The sequence below is a fragment of the Siniperca chuatsi genome, linkage group LG5, assembly GCF_020085105.1.
Source record: "Siniperca chuatsi isolate FFG_IHB_CAS linkage group LG5, ASM2008510v1, whole genome shotgun sequence".
Classification (NCBI taxonomy): Eukaryota; Metazoa; Chordata; class Actinopteri; order Centrarchiformes; family Sinipercidae; genus Siniperca; species Siniperca chuatsi.
The window spans coordinates 6,985,713-7,006,894 of record NC_058046.1 but is presented as its reverse complement, the minus strand read 5'-3'; the positions used below and the strand labels follow the sequence as shown (position 1 = coordinate 7,006,894).

At 40.2% G+C, this 21,182-nt stretch overlaps 1 protein-coding gene across 10 annotated transcripts in view; it reads left to right on the top strand.

Moving 5' to 3' along the window:
- Nucleotides 1-21,182, top strand: part of nsmfb (NMDA receptor synaptonuclear signaling and neuronal migration factor b) — a 54,982-nt gene that overhangs the window by 19,100 nt on the left and 14,700 nt on the right. For 4 of the 10 annotated variants that reach the window (XM_044196594.1, XM_044196589.1, XM_044196587.1 and 1 more), the window contains 12 exons: nt 616-1,386; nt 1,734-1,806; nt 3,637-3,642; nt 5,572-5,640; nt 12,787-12,839; nt 14,464-14,553; nt 15,349-15,476; nt 15,603-15,686; nt 17,484-17,517; nt 17,818-17,888; nt 19,479-19,558; nt 20,190-20,292. In XM_044196594.1, the coding sequence (XP_044052529.1) occupies nt 616-1,386; nt 1,734-1,806; nt 3,637-3,642; nt 5,572-5,640; nt 12,787-12,839; nt 14,464-14,553; nt 15,349-15,476; nt 15,603-15,686; nt 17,484-17,517; nt 17,818-17,888; nt 19,479-19,558; nt 20,190-20,292 (1,562 nt within the window). The remainder of the gene's footprint in view (nt 1-615; nt 1,387-1,733; nt 1,807-3,636; nt 3,643-5,571; nt 5,641-12,786; nt 12,840-14,463; nt 14,554-15,348; nt 15,477-15,602; nt 15,687-17,483; nt 17,518-17,817; nt 17,889-19,478; nt 19,559-20,189; nt 20,293-21,182) is intronic. The other 6 variants (XM_044196593.1, XM_044196588.1, XM_044196590.1 and 3 more) reach the window with 6 other exon arrangements.

The following is a 21,182-nucleotide window of genomic DNA, read 5'->3' as shown; positions in this document are numbered from 1 at the left end:
TTGCTGTGCCACTTTCTGGTGTGACACAAAGTTTATACCTTAAAAAACAACCCATACCCAAAATAGTAAATCTGCAATGAAACTAAATAAAATGCTTTCTGCTCAGTATATATCAGTATCACTCTGCAACAAGCATACGTGTTTATCCACAGCACAGACAGCATGAAAAAACTAGCCCATTCCCATGAGCTAAGACTTAGTTACATGCCTGCAGCATTGCAGCTGCATACTCTGTAAGAAGGAGCATCTATTCTCCATGACCCTCCAGGACGACAGGGCTTTTGTTTCTGCCAAAGCCCCTCATGTACTGAACCAGATGATCCATTTCCAAATCTTTCATCATCCCTCTCCATGATCTTTTCTATCACTCAGCCACCTTTCCCTTCTCATCCTCCCAAAAGCTTTGCTGGCTCGCAAATGTTTACCACTCTGTTGCCAAAGCTACAAATCCCAAAGCGCAACAGTCTTTCTGTTCATGTTCATTTATATTTTAGGTTTTCATCTGGTACTCATTTACAAAAGCTGTATAAATTACAGACAACATGTTTTATCTGTCGCTTTATTTGCTTTCTTCTTACTTCTCGCCATCTTCTCTTTTTTTCCCTCTATCTACAGATCATCTCTTGTCTGACACCTTCCCCGGCCAGGACTGTGACTCTCCAGACGTCAGCCGCTTGCATAACAACAATCTGCCACCACAAAGCCGCTGTTTGCCCATAGCTAAACCCAACCAGTCCAGCCAATCCAATTCCAGTGCTCATCCACAGTCTCAGCCTCAGGTCAACACCCTCCAGGCTCAAGCACCTTTGGGCCCCTCCAAACGTCGACTCTCTGTTGAGCGCAGCCTCTCCACAGAGAACCCACCAGGTGCCAGAGGCCCAGAGGGGAGCGTGGTGGTGAAACCGGCCAGGGTGTACACAATCACCAGGGAAGGAGGGATGACGCTGGGGGGCCGTGGCAGCGAGGAGAGCCTGGAGCTGGAGGTGCTGAAGGACACCAGAGAGCAGCCATTGTCCCAGGCCCCTGCGTCTGCCAACCCCAACCCGTCCTGCACCATCCAGCCGTCCGCCACAGCCGCGCGCGGTAGCCATCACCGTAGTAGCCATCACCGCAGCAACCATCACCATGCCCATCAGCATCATGGAGGCCTGCCATCATCATCGCAGCCGCTGCAGAGCTCAGGGAGTGCCAACAACATCCGGGACTGGGGGATGAGGAGAGGGGGGTCGCGGGACGACTACACCCCAGACTGCGTGGCCTGCATTCGGGCTCCATGTCAAAGCCAGCGCTCCCTGGACCTGGATACCTCACCGCGAGATGCAGGGAAGCATCGCAAGAAACTGGAGAGGATGTACAGCGAGGACAGAGCATCTACCGATGACAAGGGTAAAGAAAGATGGGATGGGAAGATGGGTGGGATCTTATATTGATATGGAAGAGGGAAGGGAATTGTAGATATATACATCTGTCATGTCAACAGTTTTGCATTGTGTGTTCACCTACAATTCGTAAAGTAACAGGTGAAAAATGTTTACTATACCTAAATATACCCTGAATTTTAAGTTAATAAAACAGTAAAACAAGGTGTATTTCACCCCATTCACCCTCAGATGTTTCACTTCACACGCTCTTGTCATCATGCATTCACTAGCCTCCTCCGCTAATTGTAAGGCCTGTGTTTGAATGTTCTGCTCACTGATACTACGCCTTCCTTTTGTTTTCTCTGTTTGCAGAGGACAATCCTAATAGCTGGTTCCCCAAAGAGAATATGTTCAGCTTTCAGACAGCCACCACCACCATGCAGGCGTGAGTATGGCATGGAAATCCGCCTTCACTCCTACTCTGTACATCATAGTGTCTTACTGCACAACCACCGTGTTGGCAGGATATGGCTCAGCCTTTTCCTTCCAACACTTACAGCTCAAATGTAGTGTTCTACTACAAAATCTTAATGAGCTTTCACACACATCTCACTTGTTGGTTTCACCAGTATATGAAGCCAGTACAACTTGTTATAATAAAGTATTGGCCAGTCATAGTTGTCCACTTCTGTTATTCACCTTTTAGGTAACGTCTTTGAGCTGTGGAAGTCATGGCTGCCAATATTGATGTACATTTTTTTGCCAAATTGAAATTTAATTTTCCATTTGATTAAGTATAATGTATTACAGAACAAATAAACAGAATTTTAAAAAAATGAAATGCACTTTCAATTTTTGATTTTCATTTCAAATTGGCAGAAAACGTGCAACCTACCAACCATGTGCTTACAAATGGAAAATAAAATTTCTAATTAATTAATTTGATTTCTTAATTAATTTGATATTGAAACAACTAACACTAATTCATTAATGTACAGCATTACTATACACAGGAGACAGAGCAAAGATGATTTGATAATAAACTTCCAAAACAAACAATTCTTTAAGTATCTGCTAAACCACTTAACATTTATTTTATAAATGTTTTTAATTCTATGGATTCTATTGAAGGTTTTCAGTTTTCCATGATGGCATGAATGCTTTTTCTGTGGCTTTTCTATCCTAAAGGCCTGGTCAGACCAGAGAGTGGTTAAACAAGATTCATCTGCGCGTCTTAGCAAAAATTCTAGAAGCTTGGTGATGTAGTGACTACTCGCAGGGAGTAGGGAGTTAACCGCTAACATGTTGCTAGTGCTAGTTCTTAGGCCTATTCAACGGCCAAGTTCGTGGGTCAAAGTTTAACTTCACGCAGAAAATTTGCATGGATTTACTTCAACCCCACGAGCAAATCCATCATGGTTTGGAATTAATTTATTTAAATGCTGGTTTGAACAGATCTTTACTTGGAATTCTTGACATTGATATGCTCCCATTTAAAGATCCAAAATAAACTTTTCAACTTCTGTCAAGAATCTTGGAATTGACCAAGTTTAGAAAGTAGAGAATGTGTGTTGGTCTAGACAGTTCACATGCATACATCAACACACACACACACACACACACACACACACACACACACACACACACACACACACACACACAGTGCCCTCCACTCTTTGTGACTAGTTAATTATCACCCAGATCTTATAATTATGACCCTCAAATAGACAAAGCTCACCCACCGCGATATTTCCCCTCGTCTCTCCCACGCTCCCTCTTCTCTCTCCAGCGTCTCCTCCCTTTTTCCATCTGCCCGTGTCCCTATTAGGGTCAGACTGTTATATGGGCCTGACACTGGCCTTTGATAAAAAATGACTGGCCAATCAATGTCTTTCACCTCTAATATGATGGGTTTGTTGCAGTTTGATTAATTATACATGTACTGTATAATTGATCAAACTATTTGTCTATGGGCAGTCCTTAAACTCTTCTAATGAGAAATTTTGATCAGATCAGTTAGGTATGTGCATTATCATCATCTGTTCTTCATCATTCTGTCCTTGCTCACATATTTTGAGGTTATATTCAGGACTTTTCCACTCTAGGTGAGTTTTTTTGCTCATTGTATCCTCACCTGAAGTGAGAACTGCAACATAAAGCAGTCTCTGATGTGTGTGAGGAGCATTTGGCTGGACCTGTTGCTAACTTCTCTTTCATTTTGTCCTCTCTTTTTCCTCTCCTCTTTATGTGGCGGCTTTCCAAACCACGACTGTAGAATATCGTGAGTAACTCTTTCAACCGCCCCCACTGTTCTTCCTCATTGCTCTTTCTTTTTCTCACTCTGTCAGTTAGGTAACATGTGTTGAAATGCCTTTTCCTCATGTGGCTTTGTGCTATTCAGTCTGCTGTGTCCTTAACCCCCTCAACCTCAGTGTCTGCTGGACTGGGTGTTTGAAGTTATAGATTCAGTCAGTATTCAACTGAAGTGCAGGGAAGGTACTGTACACTAGGAATGAATAGAGAATCAGCAATCAGCTAGTCTACATTCATGATTTGCAAAAAATAGGTTATCAAGTTAAAGTAGTGAAGTATTGGTGTACCTCGTCTGAATAATGACAGTTGCTTAATTTAAGTGTTCTTTCATATATTACACAGCAACACATTGCAAAGTAGAAAGTGGACTGTATGGTTTTGTAGATCAAAGAGGGAGATTTCAACATAGTGGTCAGTCTCTCTCTACATAAACAATCTTGCAGATCGCACACTTGATTTTCTGGTTAGTAGCTTGTTCTTTCAGTATGTAAAGCTAACGTTAGCTCAAGCAGCTACACAGCAAAGCTGATAGCAGTATCATTAGTTAGGGGTCCTTAGTCAGGTATCAAAACTTTTACATTGTGAGAAAATACTTAACAGCAGTTTGTAATTATAACCATAAGTGGACTACCGCCTCTAACTGTGTAGCAGAAGTATGTAAAAACCCATTGAACATATTGCAGGTTAATATCATTATATCATCACAATATAATTGCCATAAACCAAAGGTTTACCAGCCTACACTATAATATAATTTTATTTCTAACCACTTGGTTGAATTTGGCGGGAAATCTGCTGGATTGCTTCAAAAGCACAAAAGAGAAAGAGGGCTCTCAGCTTTCAGAGATTTTGGTGATGGCAGGTGGTGGAAAGAATGACAGACTGAAGGAAAAGTCACTTCCAACATGTTCATCTTTTTCAGGGAGAGGGAACAGAAAGTGATTGAGCTTAATGGGGGGAATGGTGTAATAGCAGTGTAGCGGCAGAGCTATGCAGGCTTTTGGATAATAAGCACTGTACAGGCTCCAGTGACTTCAGTTCATTGTTTGTTGTCCCAGAACTCATCAGCTGTCTGTCTGTTTGTCAGTCAAAACCAAACTGCAGGACATGACTTCATTTCTGACATACGTTGTCATTGATGATTCTCATTATGTCTGACATCCTGTCAGAACCATTACTGTCCCCTGTGGGAAAGGCACACCCACGCTGACCAACTTACACACTGGCAGAATGAGAAATAATAGACATCAAGACAGGCACACACAAAAAATAAAATTAAAATTCATTTTTAAATAAGATTTAAATGAAAATGATGTATGGAAAAAGAGTTGGTTGGCTAATACTGGCTTAACTCACACTGGATAGGCAGTTTCCTGGTTACTCCTCAGTGTCTCTTGTAGATCCCTATCTTGCATTGTGGTCCTAGTGTGTGTGTGTGTGTGTGTGTACTATCTGAGAATATCCACAATGTCTTCTTCTTCTGGTGGATAAAACGTCCCTAACTCTAACCACTCAGCAAAGCTAACCAAACCCCTCACTAACCCTTATGGACTTAAAACCCCTCACCTTAAACCCCTTTATTGTTGCCCCATCCCACCCTGACTGGAACTTTATGCCTGAACCCAACTAGACCCAAAGGGCTTAAATCTGGTCAGTTTTTCTCAACGTCGTGGCATTTCAGTCAGGCCTAGTTAAAAAAACTATAGCTCAAAACCAAAAGTATTAGGACTGCAGTATAACCGATTTCTCAGTCAAGTCATATAAGTTCTGTAAAGATTATTTACCCTTTGGGACAGTTTGGGTTCTGACAAAAATTCTTTGGTGTTAGGTCAGGCGCAGCAAAAACATTAAACTTTATTTCCCCACAAAACCACTTAACGCTTTGACATCCTGGCAGGGCTTTTCGAGGCATTGCTGAGAGAAAGAGGCGGAAAAGAGAGCAGGAGGCAGCCACCACGATGGAGAGGTACTGTGTCCTGGCTGTCCTGTCCTGTCCTGTGTGGTGCTAAACCGTCCCTGTTAAAGTTCCCTTGTTACACAGTAAAGAAATACCCTTCGTGACAAGTCTCATCATCAGTCTCATATCAGATCTTAATGGACCACTTGGCTGATTTTTAACCTTATCTCTATGTATACTGTACATTTTCAAATAGTGACTGGGGCCTTTACCTCAAATGCAGAGAGAACCAGGCCTTCTACTTTACCTTTTTTGTTCAATCCCTGTTAAACTACTGTCAATGAAAGTCAACACTTGCAGCACAGATCTTTCACACTAAAAGCAATCAACGCACCATGGCTCACAAAACTCAGATCAAACTGTCAAACTAGGCAGTGCTGAATATGATTGAGATTCTGTTACTGCACTGCCTGTTTCAAATGTTTTCAGAAACACATTTTAGTGTACTGTTTAGCTGTAATTTCAGAAAGTTTGTGACCAGGCCGCTATTTTTTTCCTGCTTGAAAATGAACCAAGCACTGCCCCAGCTTGCATGTGTCGCTCAGTGCTACGTCACAAGTTTTGTTGCTCTGATTGGTTGTAGGTCTATCCAATTGCATCCAGAGGCATTTTGGTCTGCGCCCATTAATAACGCCCCTTGGAAATCGAAAATGGACTGAGAGGTTCCAGACTAATACGCATTTGTGAATTAGTCTGCTGATGCCAGGCTAGGTAATTCCATCACTCCACAATGTTTTTTAGCAACTAGTCTTTATTTGTAAATGCTGACTTGGCTATTATTTGAATAACAGCTCTTAATTGAGAATTATGTGGCCTATACTGTACATACACCATTGTACTGTACACCATCGGCTGGCAGGTGGACTTGAAATGGTGAACATAGGTAGGTCAGTACAATACATAGACATAAGGTTGTGAATATTGGTGAATACAAGTGAAAAACTTTCCAGGCCGTTTTATAAGGTTCTAGACAATTTGACTCACTCATAGACTGCTCAATTGCTAGGTCACATGATGACAACTGAGCCATCTCCATGACAACTGAGCAAAATCCATCCTTGATGAAGACCAGGAGATGTTGTTGAAATCTAATTTAAAACTTGTATGTATGAAAGTATGATGGGGGACAATATGACCTTTAATATATCACATTTTCACAGTATCTAGCAATAATTCATAATGATATGGTTAACTAAATTATTGTAAGCGACCTAATGGATGGATTACCCAATTAAAACTGATTGATTGTTTTAAGTTAATTCAAGTTTTTGCTAAAAACAACACCACTGTAGCTTCCTAGCTACTGGAGCTAGCAGTAGTGTCAGTGTTTGCTACAGGTCTGATGGTGCTGACTGAAACTCCACAAAAAGGGATTGAACAGCCTCCTGTCACAACAATCCCACTTATATTTAATTGGTGTGTAACGCCTTCTCACAGCCAGCAATCGGATACAAAAACATTTTATAACCACGATTACTGTCTACAGCAGCAATTTGTAAATTAAACTTGAATTTTTAATACCTTTTTTGAGGAAACTGAATTCAGTGCAACATATACCCTGTTAATATTATAAACATCTGCAAATTTACCAGATGCTATTTTTATCAGCTGTAAACAGCCAGTCACCCATTTTTACATTTAACCACAAGAGACAAGATGAACAACATAAAATTACCACTAAAATGTGAAAAGTCATAAAAATTGCTGAATAACACGGATCACGTGATGATACATTCAGCAATGCTCTTAATAATTTTCATTAACAGCAAGTGAAATTATGTCATATTAAAGGCCGATTTTTAAAGGCCGATTTTCTTCTGCTACCACATATTGGTGACCAGTTACTATGTTTTTACACAGGAAACAAAACATTCCTTGCACTCCTGACCTCAACTGTTGTTATAGGGCCATCACAAACCTCGTAACAGTATCCTATGGTGTGTGTGTGTGTGTGTGTGTGCCATGAGTCCTCGAGGCTGTGGGCTACGGGTTTAATCAGTGTTTCTCACTGAACACTGAAGTGTAAAAGCGAGGTCTATCAATACAGGGTCGTAGCTCACTGCTCTGTGGCTGGCACTCAAAGTGAACAAATCGATCAGTATTTGGCAAACGACCTCACATCCACCAAGGCTGACATGCCATTTGTTGTTTGAGCCTGTGTGTGTGTGTGTGTGTGTGTATCTGTATACACACACACACACACACACACAGGGCTGTGTCAGGTACTTTTAGAATGCAATGCTTTTAATAGAAAGGTACATCTCAGTTTGTTTCACAAATCGAATTATGCATGTTTGAATAAGCAAGACGTTTTTTGCAAAGCATTTGGAAAGGTCACAGGCTTGGGTAAGACACACACGCATGCATGCACACACACCGACATGCATTTGACTCGGTAGTCTTGATGCACGGGTGTTAGGGATTTTAAAAGCTGTTGTCACTCAGTATGAAAATATAACGCTGGCTGACGGATGATGGATCCCCCTCTCCTCTGAGTCATCCCTCTATTTTAGGCTCTGCCTTCACGACTCCTGCAATCACCACTGACGTTGTTGATGTAAACGTTGTTGTTAGGAATGCCTTGAAACTGCACTCTGGATACAAGAGGTGGGTCGTATTAAAAATAATGAGTCGTGGGGTTGTGGACCAGCCATATCAGTTGTCACAAACCTTATCACAGTTTCACAAAGCTTTGTTTCACATCACTACATTTTTTTTAGTTCAAAACAGAACTTAATTAGCCTGTAAACTCTTTAAGTAATGTTTAACTGGGTCCAATTGTCACTGATTCCTTGTCTGTCCATTACCTACCAGCAATCCATTGAAGGTAGCGCTGGGTGATATGGCTCAAAATGCAGCAAGACTAAAACATGATTGAAATGTCTTTTGTGCAAAACAGTCGGGCAAAAATAATAAAAATTCTGCACCACTTTCAAGGCTATGTCATCATTTTGCATATTCAAAAAGACAAAAGTACCAGATGTTTCACCTAAATAGAGCACCGACCAGTTTAATCATCAGTTTCAACACAAAAGTCAGAACATTGATTCATCTGTTCTTGCTGTTTGTGTTTATTGACATTGGTCTGATTTTAGCAGACAACAGGCTAGCTAACCTTAGCTTCCCAATTATATAGCAGAGACAGACTGAACAAAGCAGAATCTATGGCTTCACCTCTAGTAACCAGAGATGATACCTCCTTAACAAACACAAACCGAGCACATATCTGTGTGTAGTAGCTAGCCACCTAGAGTAATGAGGGCCACATTAACTGTGACTGGTTAGCATATAGTGTAACTATTCACATTGCAGTTTACAGGACTGACAGCACGACTTTATGTTTTCACTGAAAGTAACCTTGTAAAAACTCAATTTTCATGACATAAACATTTTATAATGTGCAAAATCATTATTTGAAATCAATTTAATTAATTCAATTTATCGCCCAGCAATAATTGAAGGTGTGAAGGTGCACTTCAATAAAGTTGGGGGGCTAGCAAGAGACAGATTTGAAAAAAATTAAATCTCCAAAACTGCTGAATCCTACATTTCCCATAATGCAACTCAATAGCGTCTCTTTGTTAGACCCTCCCTGCCTGGTAAAATCTCATGCCTTTCAAACTCCACGCTCCCAGTTTGAAAAGCAGGCTTTCCATTAAAAATCTGTAGACTCCAAGCCAAAGCTGAAATAACATCTGATGACATCATAGCTGATGACATCACTGGGGTTATTTTCTCTTTAGAAGGTCTTTCCAAAGCCACAAAAGCCATTATACAGCTGTTTTCACAGGCTGATTAGTGCTCCCAATTATGGGTGAACTGATCTTCACGTGTGAAATCTGTGGAGTTCCCTTTAATCAACTGTTCATTTGAGCACCAGTAATTTTGCAATACTCCAGCTGAGGCAGTGTGTACTTTCTGCTACAAGAAGCTATTGGTTTCATACTGTAGCTTCACTTAAAGAGTGACAAATTCAGGGATATGTGACAAAAATGTAAGTGAGTGCGAGACCTACTTGCACTACACTGAACTGTCACAGTCAGACAAGCCTTAATGTACTGAATAATAAAAAGCTGTTTTTTAGACCACACATTGTTACACTTGCTACCAGTTAGGGCTGTCTCTATATTCTGTTTCCTCTCCTGTTTCTATTTTCTTATTCTCTCTCTGTCGCACTCCTTTTCTCCAGTGGTGCGAGTCATGAATCATACAATGCCTTTGATGAAATAAATAAAATCCAGGCATTTGTTTGTTATCAGGGGCACAACCCTGTGCGGAAGTAATGCCAGGCAGGCACCCAACTGAGCAGGAAGAGAAAGGGAAGATGAAGAGGGAAGAGAGTCTAAAACTAAAAGACAAGAATTCAGTAGGAGGTTTCCAATACTGATGATGGAACATGCATTTGATAGTCTGTCTTCAATTGAAAAATTGCTCGTATTTTTAAAGATTTCTTCTCTTGACTTAGTCTCATGCAGGGGTTTATAAAAAGTTTGATATGACATGTCTGAGTAACTTCAAACACTCATCATTTAAAGCAATACAATGGCTACTTGGGAGTTTGACCAGATGTATAATCAAAGGATTGGTACCAAAACCACCTCACTGTCAGATCGTTGGATACTAACATGTTAGCACCCAGTATGTATAGTATTTATGAGACATTACTCAATACAACAATAATTCTAAAGTTTTAAGGCCCAGCCAAACCAGAAAGTAGCACAGTAAAGTTCATCTGTGAAAATCCTTGTGAAAAAAGGTGACAGTGACATACAGACTAGCTAGTGACACATGGACTACTCGCAGGGTAGCTAACGCACCAGCCAACCGGGAACATTCTACCACCAGTCAGTCCCAGTAGCTCCCCGAGCTAGCAAGTTTGCAAACTGTCAGTTACCAAGCTCATTAGCTTGTTCAAAACCATCAGGGAAAAGGCGTGAAATATATTCAAATATTTTCCATTATAATTCATTCCCATGCATTCTGCATGGCTCTTCTGTCAACAGCGCCGGGGTCTCTCCCTCTCCTCTTGCACCATGCTCACAGGCAGCAGTAGGTGTAGTGTGTGGGGCAGGCAGGTTTGAGCAGAGACGTTTCTCTCTCACTCTTTCTCTACGAATCTCTGGATTAGGGTGTTCCTACAGCTTATAAATATGTGAATAGTTTGAAATAATTTGTTTTATCTTCTCCCTCCCTTTGTAGTGGGTTTGTGATTATTTGGTTAAATATTTCTCGATCTACCTTTTATATGGCTTAAGGTGATCTTTTCCTCACTGCAACTGACAAAACAAAGCTTAACGCAAATGAATGTGTGATGATGTCATCAATATGCAAATTAGCGCATGGCATCATCTGGCAACTTTTAGCGACTTTTGGAGCTAATGCTAGTTACTTTCATTGGAAAAGAGTTGGCAACACTGACCCATGCCTTTTTCCTACATCGAAGATAGTGCCAGGTCAGGAGTGCACCAGTCTAAGAACTTCCACTCAGTACCCGTCAGTGCAGCAATGCTTTCAGTGACATTTAGCACTGAGGTAGCTCCAGTTTGCGGTGACCCCTAAAGGTCACGGCGAGAATTTCTTTGAAGACTACTTTTGCATTCCCTTGCAATAAGTTTTGCGTTACCTCGCAATATTTTGCATTCCCTCGCAATATGTTTTACGTTACCTCGCAATATTTTGCATTCTCTCGCAATAAATTTAGCATTTTCTCGTAATACTTTTGTGTTACCTCGCAATACTTTTCTTCTTCCATTCCTTCAGAGTCCTATGTTTATTTCCGCTCAGCTGCTCCCAGCGCAATGCCCCATTATATCAGCTCATTGAATTTTACTTTGAACTGGGCATTAAGTATGCTGATATAGTACTACTGCTCAATAGACGTGCATGGTTATGTAATTAGTGAAAGTAAAATTAAACAAATTCTTCGATCAAGAGGTCTCTCCAGAAGAAAGCAGTACGTTAATCTGCAGGATGCTGTCGGTTTCATTTGTGAACAGTTATTGTAGTCTGTACTGAAGCCCAGAGGGGTTTCACTGAGGAAAAGGAGACGTCTCCAGAGGCAGAATTACAGATGTGCTGTTGAATCTACCTCATAAAACTAATGTGCTGTATTTGTCAAAAAAAAAGCAACAAACAAGAAGGTGACTGAAATGCTGCAAAGAGTCTGTGGTTCTGTCACAGACAGAGCAGACAACTCTGAACCACTTGCAGAGATACATCAGGAATGCAGACCAATGCAAGTTGGAAAGCAGTTTTTTCACAGGGTCTTCTGTTCTTTGCACAAATCAAATTAAAGTAAGCCTTTAATGCTGAAACAAGATTTGGTAGAAGGCCTGTTGCTATAAGTGTGGAGTAATAATTTATGTTCCTTATACATAGAGCTCCTACCCAGGTAATGCAAAACATATTGCAAGGGAATGCAAAAGTAGTCCTCAAAATAATTCTTTCCTTATGTATTAAGATTTCATTTGAGTCACTTGGCCATCTTTGTACCCAGAGTGTTTAACAACACTTAACCACGGTTTTGAAGGCATTTCCAGAATCCTCAAGGACTTTTCTAACCATCTGGACAAAAAATTATTCCACTTGCTACACAAAAAAAGGATTTTTAACCTGTTTTCTATCCAGATAGCCGGAACCGACACATCTCCTTTTTTGTTTTGTATGACGCAAATAAAATATGAACGTGTTATTTTATATAATTTAGTTTCTATTATTTTATGTATAAAATAATTGCAGTTGCATCAATGTAAACAAATATAACTGATATTAAAACTTATTCATTTTGGTTCACGTTATACAAACTTAGCAAGGATATACATCATTTTTAGCTACCATCATTGTTTGGATTAGGAAATAGAGTTGCAACTTGGGAAAGAATAAAAATCTTTTTTAGTATTGAGTATTTCTTTGTCATAATGTATGCTAACACGTTAGCATGTGCACAAGACTAGCTACGTACTGGAGACACAGAGCAGATTTTGGTACCAATCTTCTTGTCACAGCTCTGGCTAGGATCCAGAATGGCTTTTTGTCTGTGCTTTCTATTTCATCTGTGTTTGTAAGCTGGCTACATTCTTTCATTCCCTGGCTCTGTTCCTCTGTTCTGTTCCTGAAGCTTGATGTGTCTCCTTCTTCTCTTCCCTAAAATGGTAGAAATTTCCGCAAACACCTTAGGATGGTCGGCAGCCGCAGGATGAAGGTCCAGAGTAAGTCTTTCAGTGTATCTGTATGCATGTATGTGTGATGTCAGTACGTTTTCATTCATTCATGCTCCACAGTGCGTACCATCATAACATCAGAAGTGAGGTTCATCAGAATTTATTTGTGCTTTATGCATGAAGCAACAGTACTGTGCATGTTTATAGGAATATTGTGTTAGAGTATGTTTACTAATCAGACATGTCATCATAACCTTATTCCTTAAAATCCTAGTTGATGGTCATTTGGTCAGCCCACACTGAAGTGTTTAGACTGGTGTATGTGTATGTTAGTGTGTATTTGTGGCTGTGACTGTGCACTTACATTTGCTTTAGAAAAATAATTGTGTAATTTTGATCATATTGATTGTGTACTGGAAAGTTCAAAAGGCCATTTGTATCTAACACTGATGAATTGAGTGCAATGTAACTCAGCACTTCCATGCATTTGCTGTATCTCTGAAGACCCTGAGTTGATTTTGAGTAAAAATTACGTATTTTCATCTTATTCTTCTCATTATATTCCACCATTTTAGGACTTCATAAATAAAGTTTGGCTGACAGTCCATCTATTTTCAAAATGAAGATTTTGTCTAATTTGGGTAAAGGACAAGATCATCATATCTTGACAACCAAATGACTGGGTGAGGGGGGGAATTTAGAAGCCTAGAAAAGGATTCAGCAAGAAAATATTTAGTTTTCCTGCGACTGTAGCTTGTAGGAAAACGACAAGAAGAATCCTAGCCTGGCTAAACAAAGTTAGCCGAACTAGTTACAGTCTATGGAAACTCCTATGACTCTAACCCGGGAGACTGAGATGAATCAACTGAAGATTGCAACATTTTTCACTGGAATTGGCTCAGTTCTCCACAAACAAAAACATATATGTATAATTTAAAAGATGCTATAACCACATAGTCTACATAAATTCATCCATCCATCCATCCAAAATGAACAATTGTCTAGTCCCGGGGCTTTGTGATATGAATTAAATCAATTATATTAATAAGAATGTTATATCTCGATATATATATATTGGTCAGACAAAACAAGGAATCGATGATGTCATCTTGGGCTTTGGGGAGTTGTGATGGGCATTTTTCACTATTTTCTAACAAAGGTTTAATCGCTTAATCGAGAAAATAATCGTAACTTGCAGTTCTAGTCAGGAGTGTGCTCTGTTGCACCTGTAACCACAGCCAACAGTGATGTCACAATGTACTGACATACCCTGGAGTACACTTCTTCATCGCTGCACCAAGGTGGGAAGTTAGGCCAGCAAAAATCAGATATTTATCTGGTGTTGAGTTGCTCTCTAAGAACTTTTGTTAGATTTGAATTACAGTTTGCTTGGAATCAATAATTTGGACAACAAAATGTTGTAAAATGATAAAACATTTCTAAACAATACAATTTCAATGAAAATCCATAAACTTTTGTTACCACCTAACCCTATATTAACAAAAACCACTAAGGCCAGTTATTTAACAGGGACACTTGAATCACTTTAGTGTGTATGTTCTTCACACACACTGGGTCAACAAGACAGAACCCTTGATTTATGGGTTTGATTATCCTTTAGAGAGTGTGTATGTGTGTGTGTGAGTGACTTTCTTCCCCCTAACTCCATCAGCCTTCGCCGACCGCAGAGCCAAGAGTTTCAGCCGCTCGTGGAGTGACCCCACCCCCGTCAAGCCTGACTCACTGCATGACTCCAGAGACAGTGAGTCGATGCTCATGAATAAAAACACAGACACTTACTCTGCATAGTACATACATGCACACTTTTATACAAACACTTATGCTCATAAACACATAAGCACATGAGTAGAGATTTTTGCTTACACACAAAATACAGCCGCTCATGCTCAAAAATGCCCATAAAAACACATGCATACCCTTTTGCATGTGGGAGAATATACAACTACATGCTTTATATACACACACACACACACGCAAGCGTGCAGACACACAACATATGATTGCACTTACAGACACATCAAAGCTACAGACACACACAAAACAAACACACATGCATCTATACTTACATATAGAAACACAGACAGACTGACAGATGCAGTCTGACACAGACATGCAAACACATGCACTCTCTAATTGTAGTTTTTGACTGTCATTGTGTGTCTACAGTTTATCTGTTTACAGTATGTGCTGCCTGTATCTCCACTCCTACTCTGTGTGTCTTACTCGGCTGTTGCCATCCATCCACACAGCCATCCTCATTTTTCAACCTGTTGTGCATCTGCCTGATGCTTTGTGGTGTAGCTGTCTGCAACTGGCTGGGTGCATAATGAGAGTGTTATTATTGTCGTTTTGTGTCGTCTGCTGTCTGATTTTAACTCCTCTGTTCCGCCCCTCTGTGCTGGAAATATTAAATAACAGGTGCAATGCTTTTAAATGGAGCACCCTCCTTCCTAATCTTGTTTGTTTGTTATCCTTTCATCTCGCCCTTTGTTCCTGTGTGTGTGTTTGTGTGTGTGTGTGTGTGTGTGTGAGCCAGATGGCGAGCTTCAGACCTCCTCAGGGACACTAGATGAAGGGCCGGATGAGGATGCTGACTGGGAGGAGGAGAGGGAGATGGAGAGAGTGGCCTGTGAAGGAGAGGACTTCATACCACCTAAAATCATGGTGAGGATTCCGGCAATCAACTTTCAAATTGACTTTGAAGTTAAACAAAATATATCCATCAGGTTCTTCATGCCCTATGCAGCCAAGGGTATTGAGGTTTCTCTGCATGTTTCCTATTTTCCACAGCTGATATGCTCCAAGGTCCCAAAGGCCGAATATGTTCCCAACATCATTCGTAGGGATGACCCCTCCATCATCCCCATTCTCTATGTGAGTAGCAGCCATCGACAGTGTTACACCACTATCCCTCTGGAGCCACAAAGCCACATATGCTGTAGTACAACCAAAGATAACCCATTACCCACTACCCATTCCCCAAGGGGGTGTGGGGGGGATTGTAGATGAAGGAGAGCTGGACGCTAGCCTCCCACTACCAGAATACTGTACATTTTATTAACACAGTTTTCACCATGCCATTTAAGTGTGACTTCCACTAACCAACCGCTTGTGGACCAATCATCAAACTTTGAGGACTGTTTAAATGATTTCACTGAGTAGTTTAGGTAAAACTTTTTTTCCAGTCTGAGAATCATAAGCAAAGAACAGCAAGTATGCAGGGTTCATTTTTGTTGGAGTGAAGAAGAGCACTGTCAATCATCCACTTAAAATGATTTCTCTCCTAAGCAATATACAGACTCATTTCAGGCTGGCTTTGATGTACTGTTCAGTGGCACCGTGTTCTTTATCTGTTCAGGTGAGAACATAGAGGTAATCTTTTGCTGGTATTTTTCTCCAGGAAAGAGAACAAAACACTAGAAGTCTGTAGTGAGACGCAACATTCTTTCAAGCATTGCCAAAACCCAATCACTTGTGTTTGGGTCACAAGATGGACACAAATCCATTGTTTCATTTCCAAATTCTTTGTAGGTTACAACAAGCTGATATTTATGCATCCAGCATTACAGTATATGCAATACAATATAAATGAATGATCAGTTTAGGGCAGTGGTTCCCAACCTTTCTAGCCAAGCTGAAGATGGGAATGTCGGTCTCTCTGTCTCTCAGACGGTTGGTCGGTCAGTCAGTTGATCAGTCCACCACTTCGGTTCAGACTGAAATCTCTTGCATAATGGATGGATTGCCATGAAATTTTGTAAAGACATTCATGTTTCCTGGATGATGAATCCTAATGACTGTGTCAATCCCCTTTTCCTATAGCGCCCCCATAACCTAATTTTGAGTGAAATGTCTCAATAACTATTGGTTGGATTGCCATGAAATTTGGTGCACACATTCATGTTCCACTCAGGATGAATTGTAATGACTTTGGTGATTCCTTGACTTTTCATCTAGCACCATCATCAGGTCAAAATTTTTATTTGTCCAATACTTTGGTTTGTGACCAAATACCTGCAATGACATTCCCATCAGTACTCAACTTTGTGTTTAGAACTAATTAGCAAATGTTAGCATGCTAACATGCTAAAATAAGATCCTGAATATGGTAACCATTATACTTTGCATTAGCATTGTCATGCTGACGTTAGCATTTTGCTCAAAGCACCACTGTGCCTAGATACAACCTCACACAGTTGCTAGCATGGCTGTAGACTCTTAGTCTTGTTGGCTTTTGACCCCTAAAACAAAGGAACGTCTGAAGAAATACATACTATTGTGTAGCATAATTTTTAATTTTTTTTGGCTTTCCTACCACTGTTAATCACTGTACGACCCCTCAGATTCTCAGATTTACCTTGGTGGGACCCTGGAGGGGCCCTGTTGGGAACCAATGTTCTAGGGAAAAGAGATGGAGAGGAATGTTGATAATTGAGGAATTTAAGTTTATTCCTGCTGTTGTTGTAAATCACTCTTCAAAAGTCTAATGGGCTGTAATTGTGAAAGAGCAAAATCAGCACTCTTAGAATAATAGCTAAAGTAAATCTGATTCCATTAACGGCTGTAAATGAACGTTCTGTGTAGAAAATCAGCAGGCTTTTCAATTTGATAAAATTTCTGGTCAGTAGTATTTAATAAAATAATAATTCTGTTTTAATCTTCCATTTAAAGGACCATGAACATGCCACATTTGATGACATCCTCGGTGAGTGTGACATGTGGTTTTTTTTGTTAAACGTTAGCTCTTAAGTGAAAATTACTCTTCCAGTGTAAATGTGGAAAAGATGAGGGTGGAATAAGTTTTAGCTTGCTGGAGTGTTGTTGAGATGACTCATTGTTTTTGTACTCGTGTGTGTGTGTGTGTTTGTGTGTGTGTGTGTGTGTGTGTGTGTGTGTGTGTGTGTGTGTCTCAAGGGACAGCCAATTTATGTGTCTCATCATTACAGCTGAGTGGGAAAAGTGACACCTCTCTTTCTCTCTCCCTCTCTGATTGTCTCTCACCCAGAGGAGATAGAGAAGAAGCTGACTGCCTACAGAAAAGGCTGTAAAATCTGGAACATGCTCATTTTCTGCCAGGTGAGTGAGAGGAGAGACAGAAAAATATTATTTTGGTCAGGTTAGCACTCTCTAACTAGTAGTTATGGATTGAAGGATAAACTGATATCAGCTGCTAAAGACATTCTTTTTTTTAAACTTTTGCATCACAAGAATTGATATATTTAAAGTTTTATATCATATTTTGTGACAAATATTGGCTGCTGGCAGCTTAAATTAAAAACATCCATTAGTTTCAGCCTTTAATAGAAATACAGGCCAAACACAAATAGTTTAAGACTCAGGCCTCTAGTTTCACAGCGTTGAACTGGTAGTAATGGCCGATAAAGCCGTGGTGATGTTCTCCTGATCCGCTGACACACACCGCCGAGCTGGGTGTGATCCTGATCTGCATATGTTATGAATATTCTGCCTTCACCCCCCATTATACAGAGAGCCGCTGGATTGGTTGCACAGACACACAGTCCCTATAATATATACAGTTATACTAATTGGAGCCCTGAAGTGTTCAGTATTAAATAAGTGTTTTTATTTCATAATGTCACATTTCATGATAGTGGTGTTGTCACTGTCTTCTCACATTTCAGCCAATCACATGCCTCCTGCATCTTAAATTAGCCAGCTCAACAACTCAAGCCCCCAGGAACGGCGCTGGGCTGTGAGGCGATGAAATATAAACTCAATGTTGAATACTTAAACAGAACATGTGTTACTATATGACACATTAAAACTAAAATAAAAAAGATAAATGTGTATAAAGTCAAGTAGTCAAGTATAAATACACAGATGAGAGGGAAATATCGGAAGGGACATTTTAGTGACGCTAGAAATTACACGTAAGAATGTAAAGTATATTCAGCTCACTGTAATGTGATCAGATATGTTCTAAACTGCTGTAGGCATATAAAGGGAATGTTTCAGGCTCTGAAATGATGTGGTAAGTGAACTAGTGCTTTTCTTTTAATGCTTTAATATTTGTTGATAGTGTTTCCCACCTGCATGCTGCTCTCATTTGCAGTCCTGTTGAATAATTTAACACATCTCCTGCTGCCTTGATGGAATTATATTAGGGATAATCAATATCAAATATCATGTTTAGGCTTGTTATAGTTATGCATATGGAATTTAAAAAAATTAAATAAGCTACTTAATGACAAGAGATGCTAGATACAATTCCTCAGATATTGGACCTAGTGTTTCTCCTCACATTTCTGTCAGCAGCTGGAGATAAATATTTAGTTTGTCTGGTGGTACCGCCAGTTTTACATAAACTGCTGCTGCTCCTTCCACAAGCCCAATACCGCTGTGAAACTAGAGGCCTTAAACAATATTTGCTTATGTTTTTTTAATTAGCATTTTATTACTATTAGTTTTGAAAGCAGTGATTGAAGTTTTACATTAGCTTCTGTTTTGTCAAACACTACAGTTTTTGGTTGTATTTTATTACTTTTCAGTGCTGAAATTTGGTCCTTAGTTTTTTTGGGATTACCCACAACTTCAACCACACTCACTTATCAGTTCTTCTGACCACTTCGATTCTACAGCATATGAAGGAGTGAGGTGATTTTTATACTTATCAGAATCTATAGTAAAACAAACACCTTTCCCCAGGGAGGTCCGGGACATCTGTACCTGCTGAAGAATAAAGTCGCCACCTTTGCAAAGGTGGAGAAGGAGGAAGACATGATCCAGTAAGACTTACTTCATTTTGTAGGTGTAACCAAAAATGTGCAGTTAGATGTTCAGGGTTGGGGACATCACCAACCACGGGAGTTAAATGCTTATGAAAAATATGTGGCATATAGTCTTTGTCATTATACTACAGAGCAAAGACAAGGCAGTATTTATTCAAACAAAGTTGTTTCAGCAGATTATTCTGTCCTAATTTTTCTAAATTAAAAGCATGCTGAAAGTAAGGTTAGTCATTAGTCACGTGTTTAGTATAATGTAGGTAGTGTGGGTTTGGATAATAGGGTAACAAATCATACTGTACATACAGAGACTTACAGTATTAACATTCCCATCAGGGAATGGATGGTTGGTTCAAGAATTCAGCTTTTCCTTTTACCCTTTCACACACATTTTACATTTGAATGATTGTAGATGGGTTAAAGGCATGTGATGGAAATCTCGAAACCATAAAGTACCTCCAAATTGTGTTTAGAATTGTGACTATCATGCGGTTACACATTCCCACTCTCGTCAAACCGTCGTTCAGTTTTGACCCTGAACCTCTTACTAACTCACTTTTCTCATTTACTCTGCTGCTCTTACCCATTTGTTGTTGATTTTCTTAACCTCTCGCCTCTCCTGTGTGTCTAGGTTCTGGCGGCGGCTCAGCAGGCTGATGAGTAAGCTGAACCCGGAGCCCAACCTCATCCACATCATGGGCTGCTATGTGCTGGGGAGTGCAAATGGAGAAAAGGTAGTTGTCTTTGTATTCTGAGTCATGACAAGCCTCAAGAACAAATAACACTCCCACACTCCACTAGTTAGTGCAAATTACTTTAAATGTCTGCATGCATATGCAGCATGCTTACTCATAATCACAAATATGCACACACGCACTCAAAGCCATATGCTGTCTATAGCACCTTGCAGATAAATCATTTAGACAATCTGTTGGCTTTGTCTCTTGATATCGCAGAGTCTTGCAGTGTCTTGCAGTGTCTAATGAGATGAATGCAAGGGCACTTTTTGCATATGCGTGGTAAAATAATGAAAGAAGGAGCAGTTTCTGGTGCATGTGAAATGCATCATAGGGGCAAGTGTATGCATTATGACCTTACCAACACCTTCTGAGCCTGGCTGCAGCTCTGATCCTGCTGTCAAGCTGCCACACAGCACAGGCAGGGGGGAGGATAATAAAGAAGAGGACACACACACGCAGCACTTTGGAATGACAGGAAAATAGATTCCTTGACACCCCCTCAATTAACACATATACATACACATGCGCCCACTCACCCTCGCAGCAATTACATGTTCACACATTTACTCACACACTCGTACCTCCTCCAGGACCCCTGCCATGACCCTTCCACCCCCACAGAGACTGATATGCACTTGCTATATGCAGACACACGCACATACAGCATATGCACATGAACATGCCCACACACTAAAATATTCATACTTTCTCATATAGCCACATCTAGAACCACTGTACTACTGCTTCGTATGATTGCTTACTGCAATGTTCTGCACTTTGGTGGAAAAAACTCATGTTGAGCTTCTCCTGCACACTTCACACAGAAGTCTGAATTTGAAATGAATAATATTCCTGGACTATCAGAGATAGGTGCAGAGTAAGGG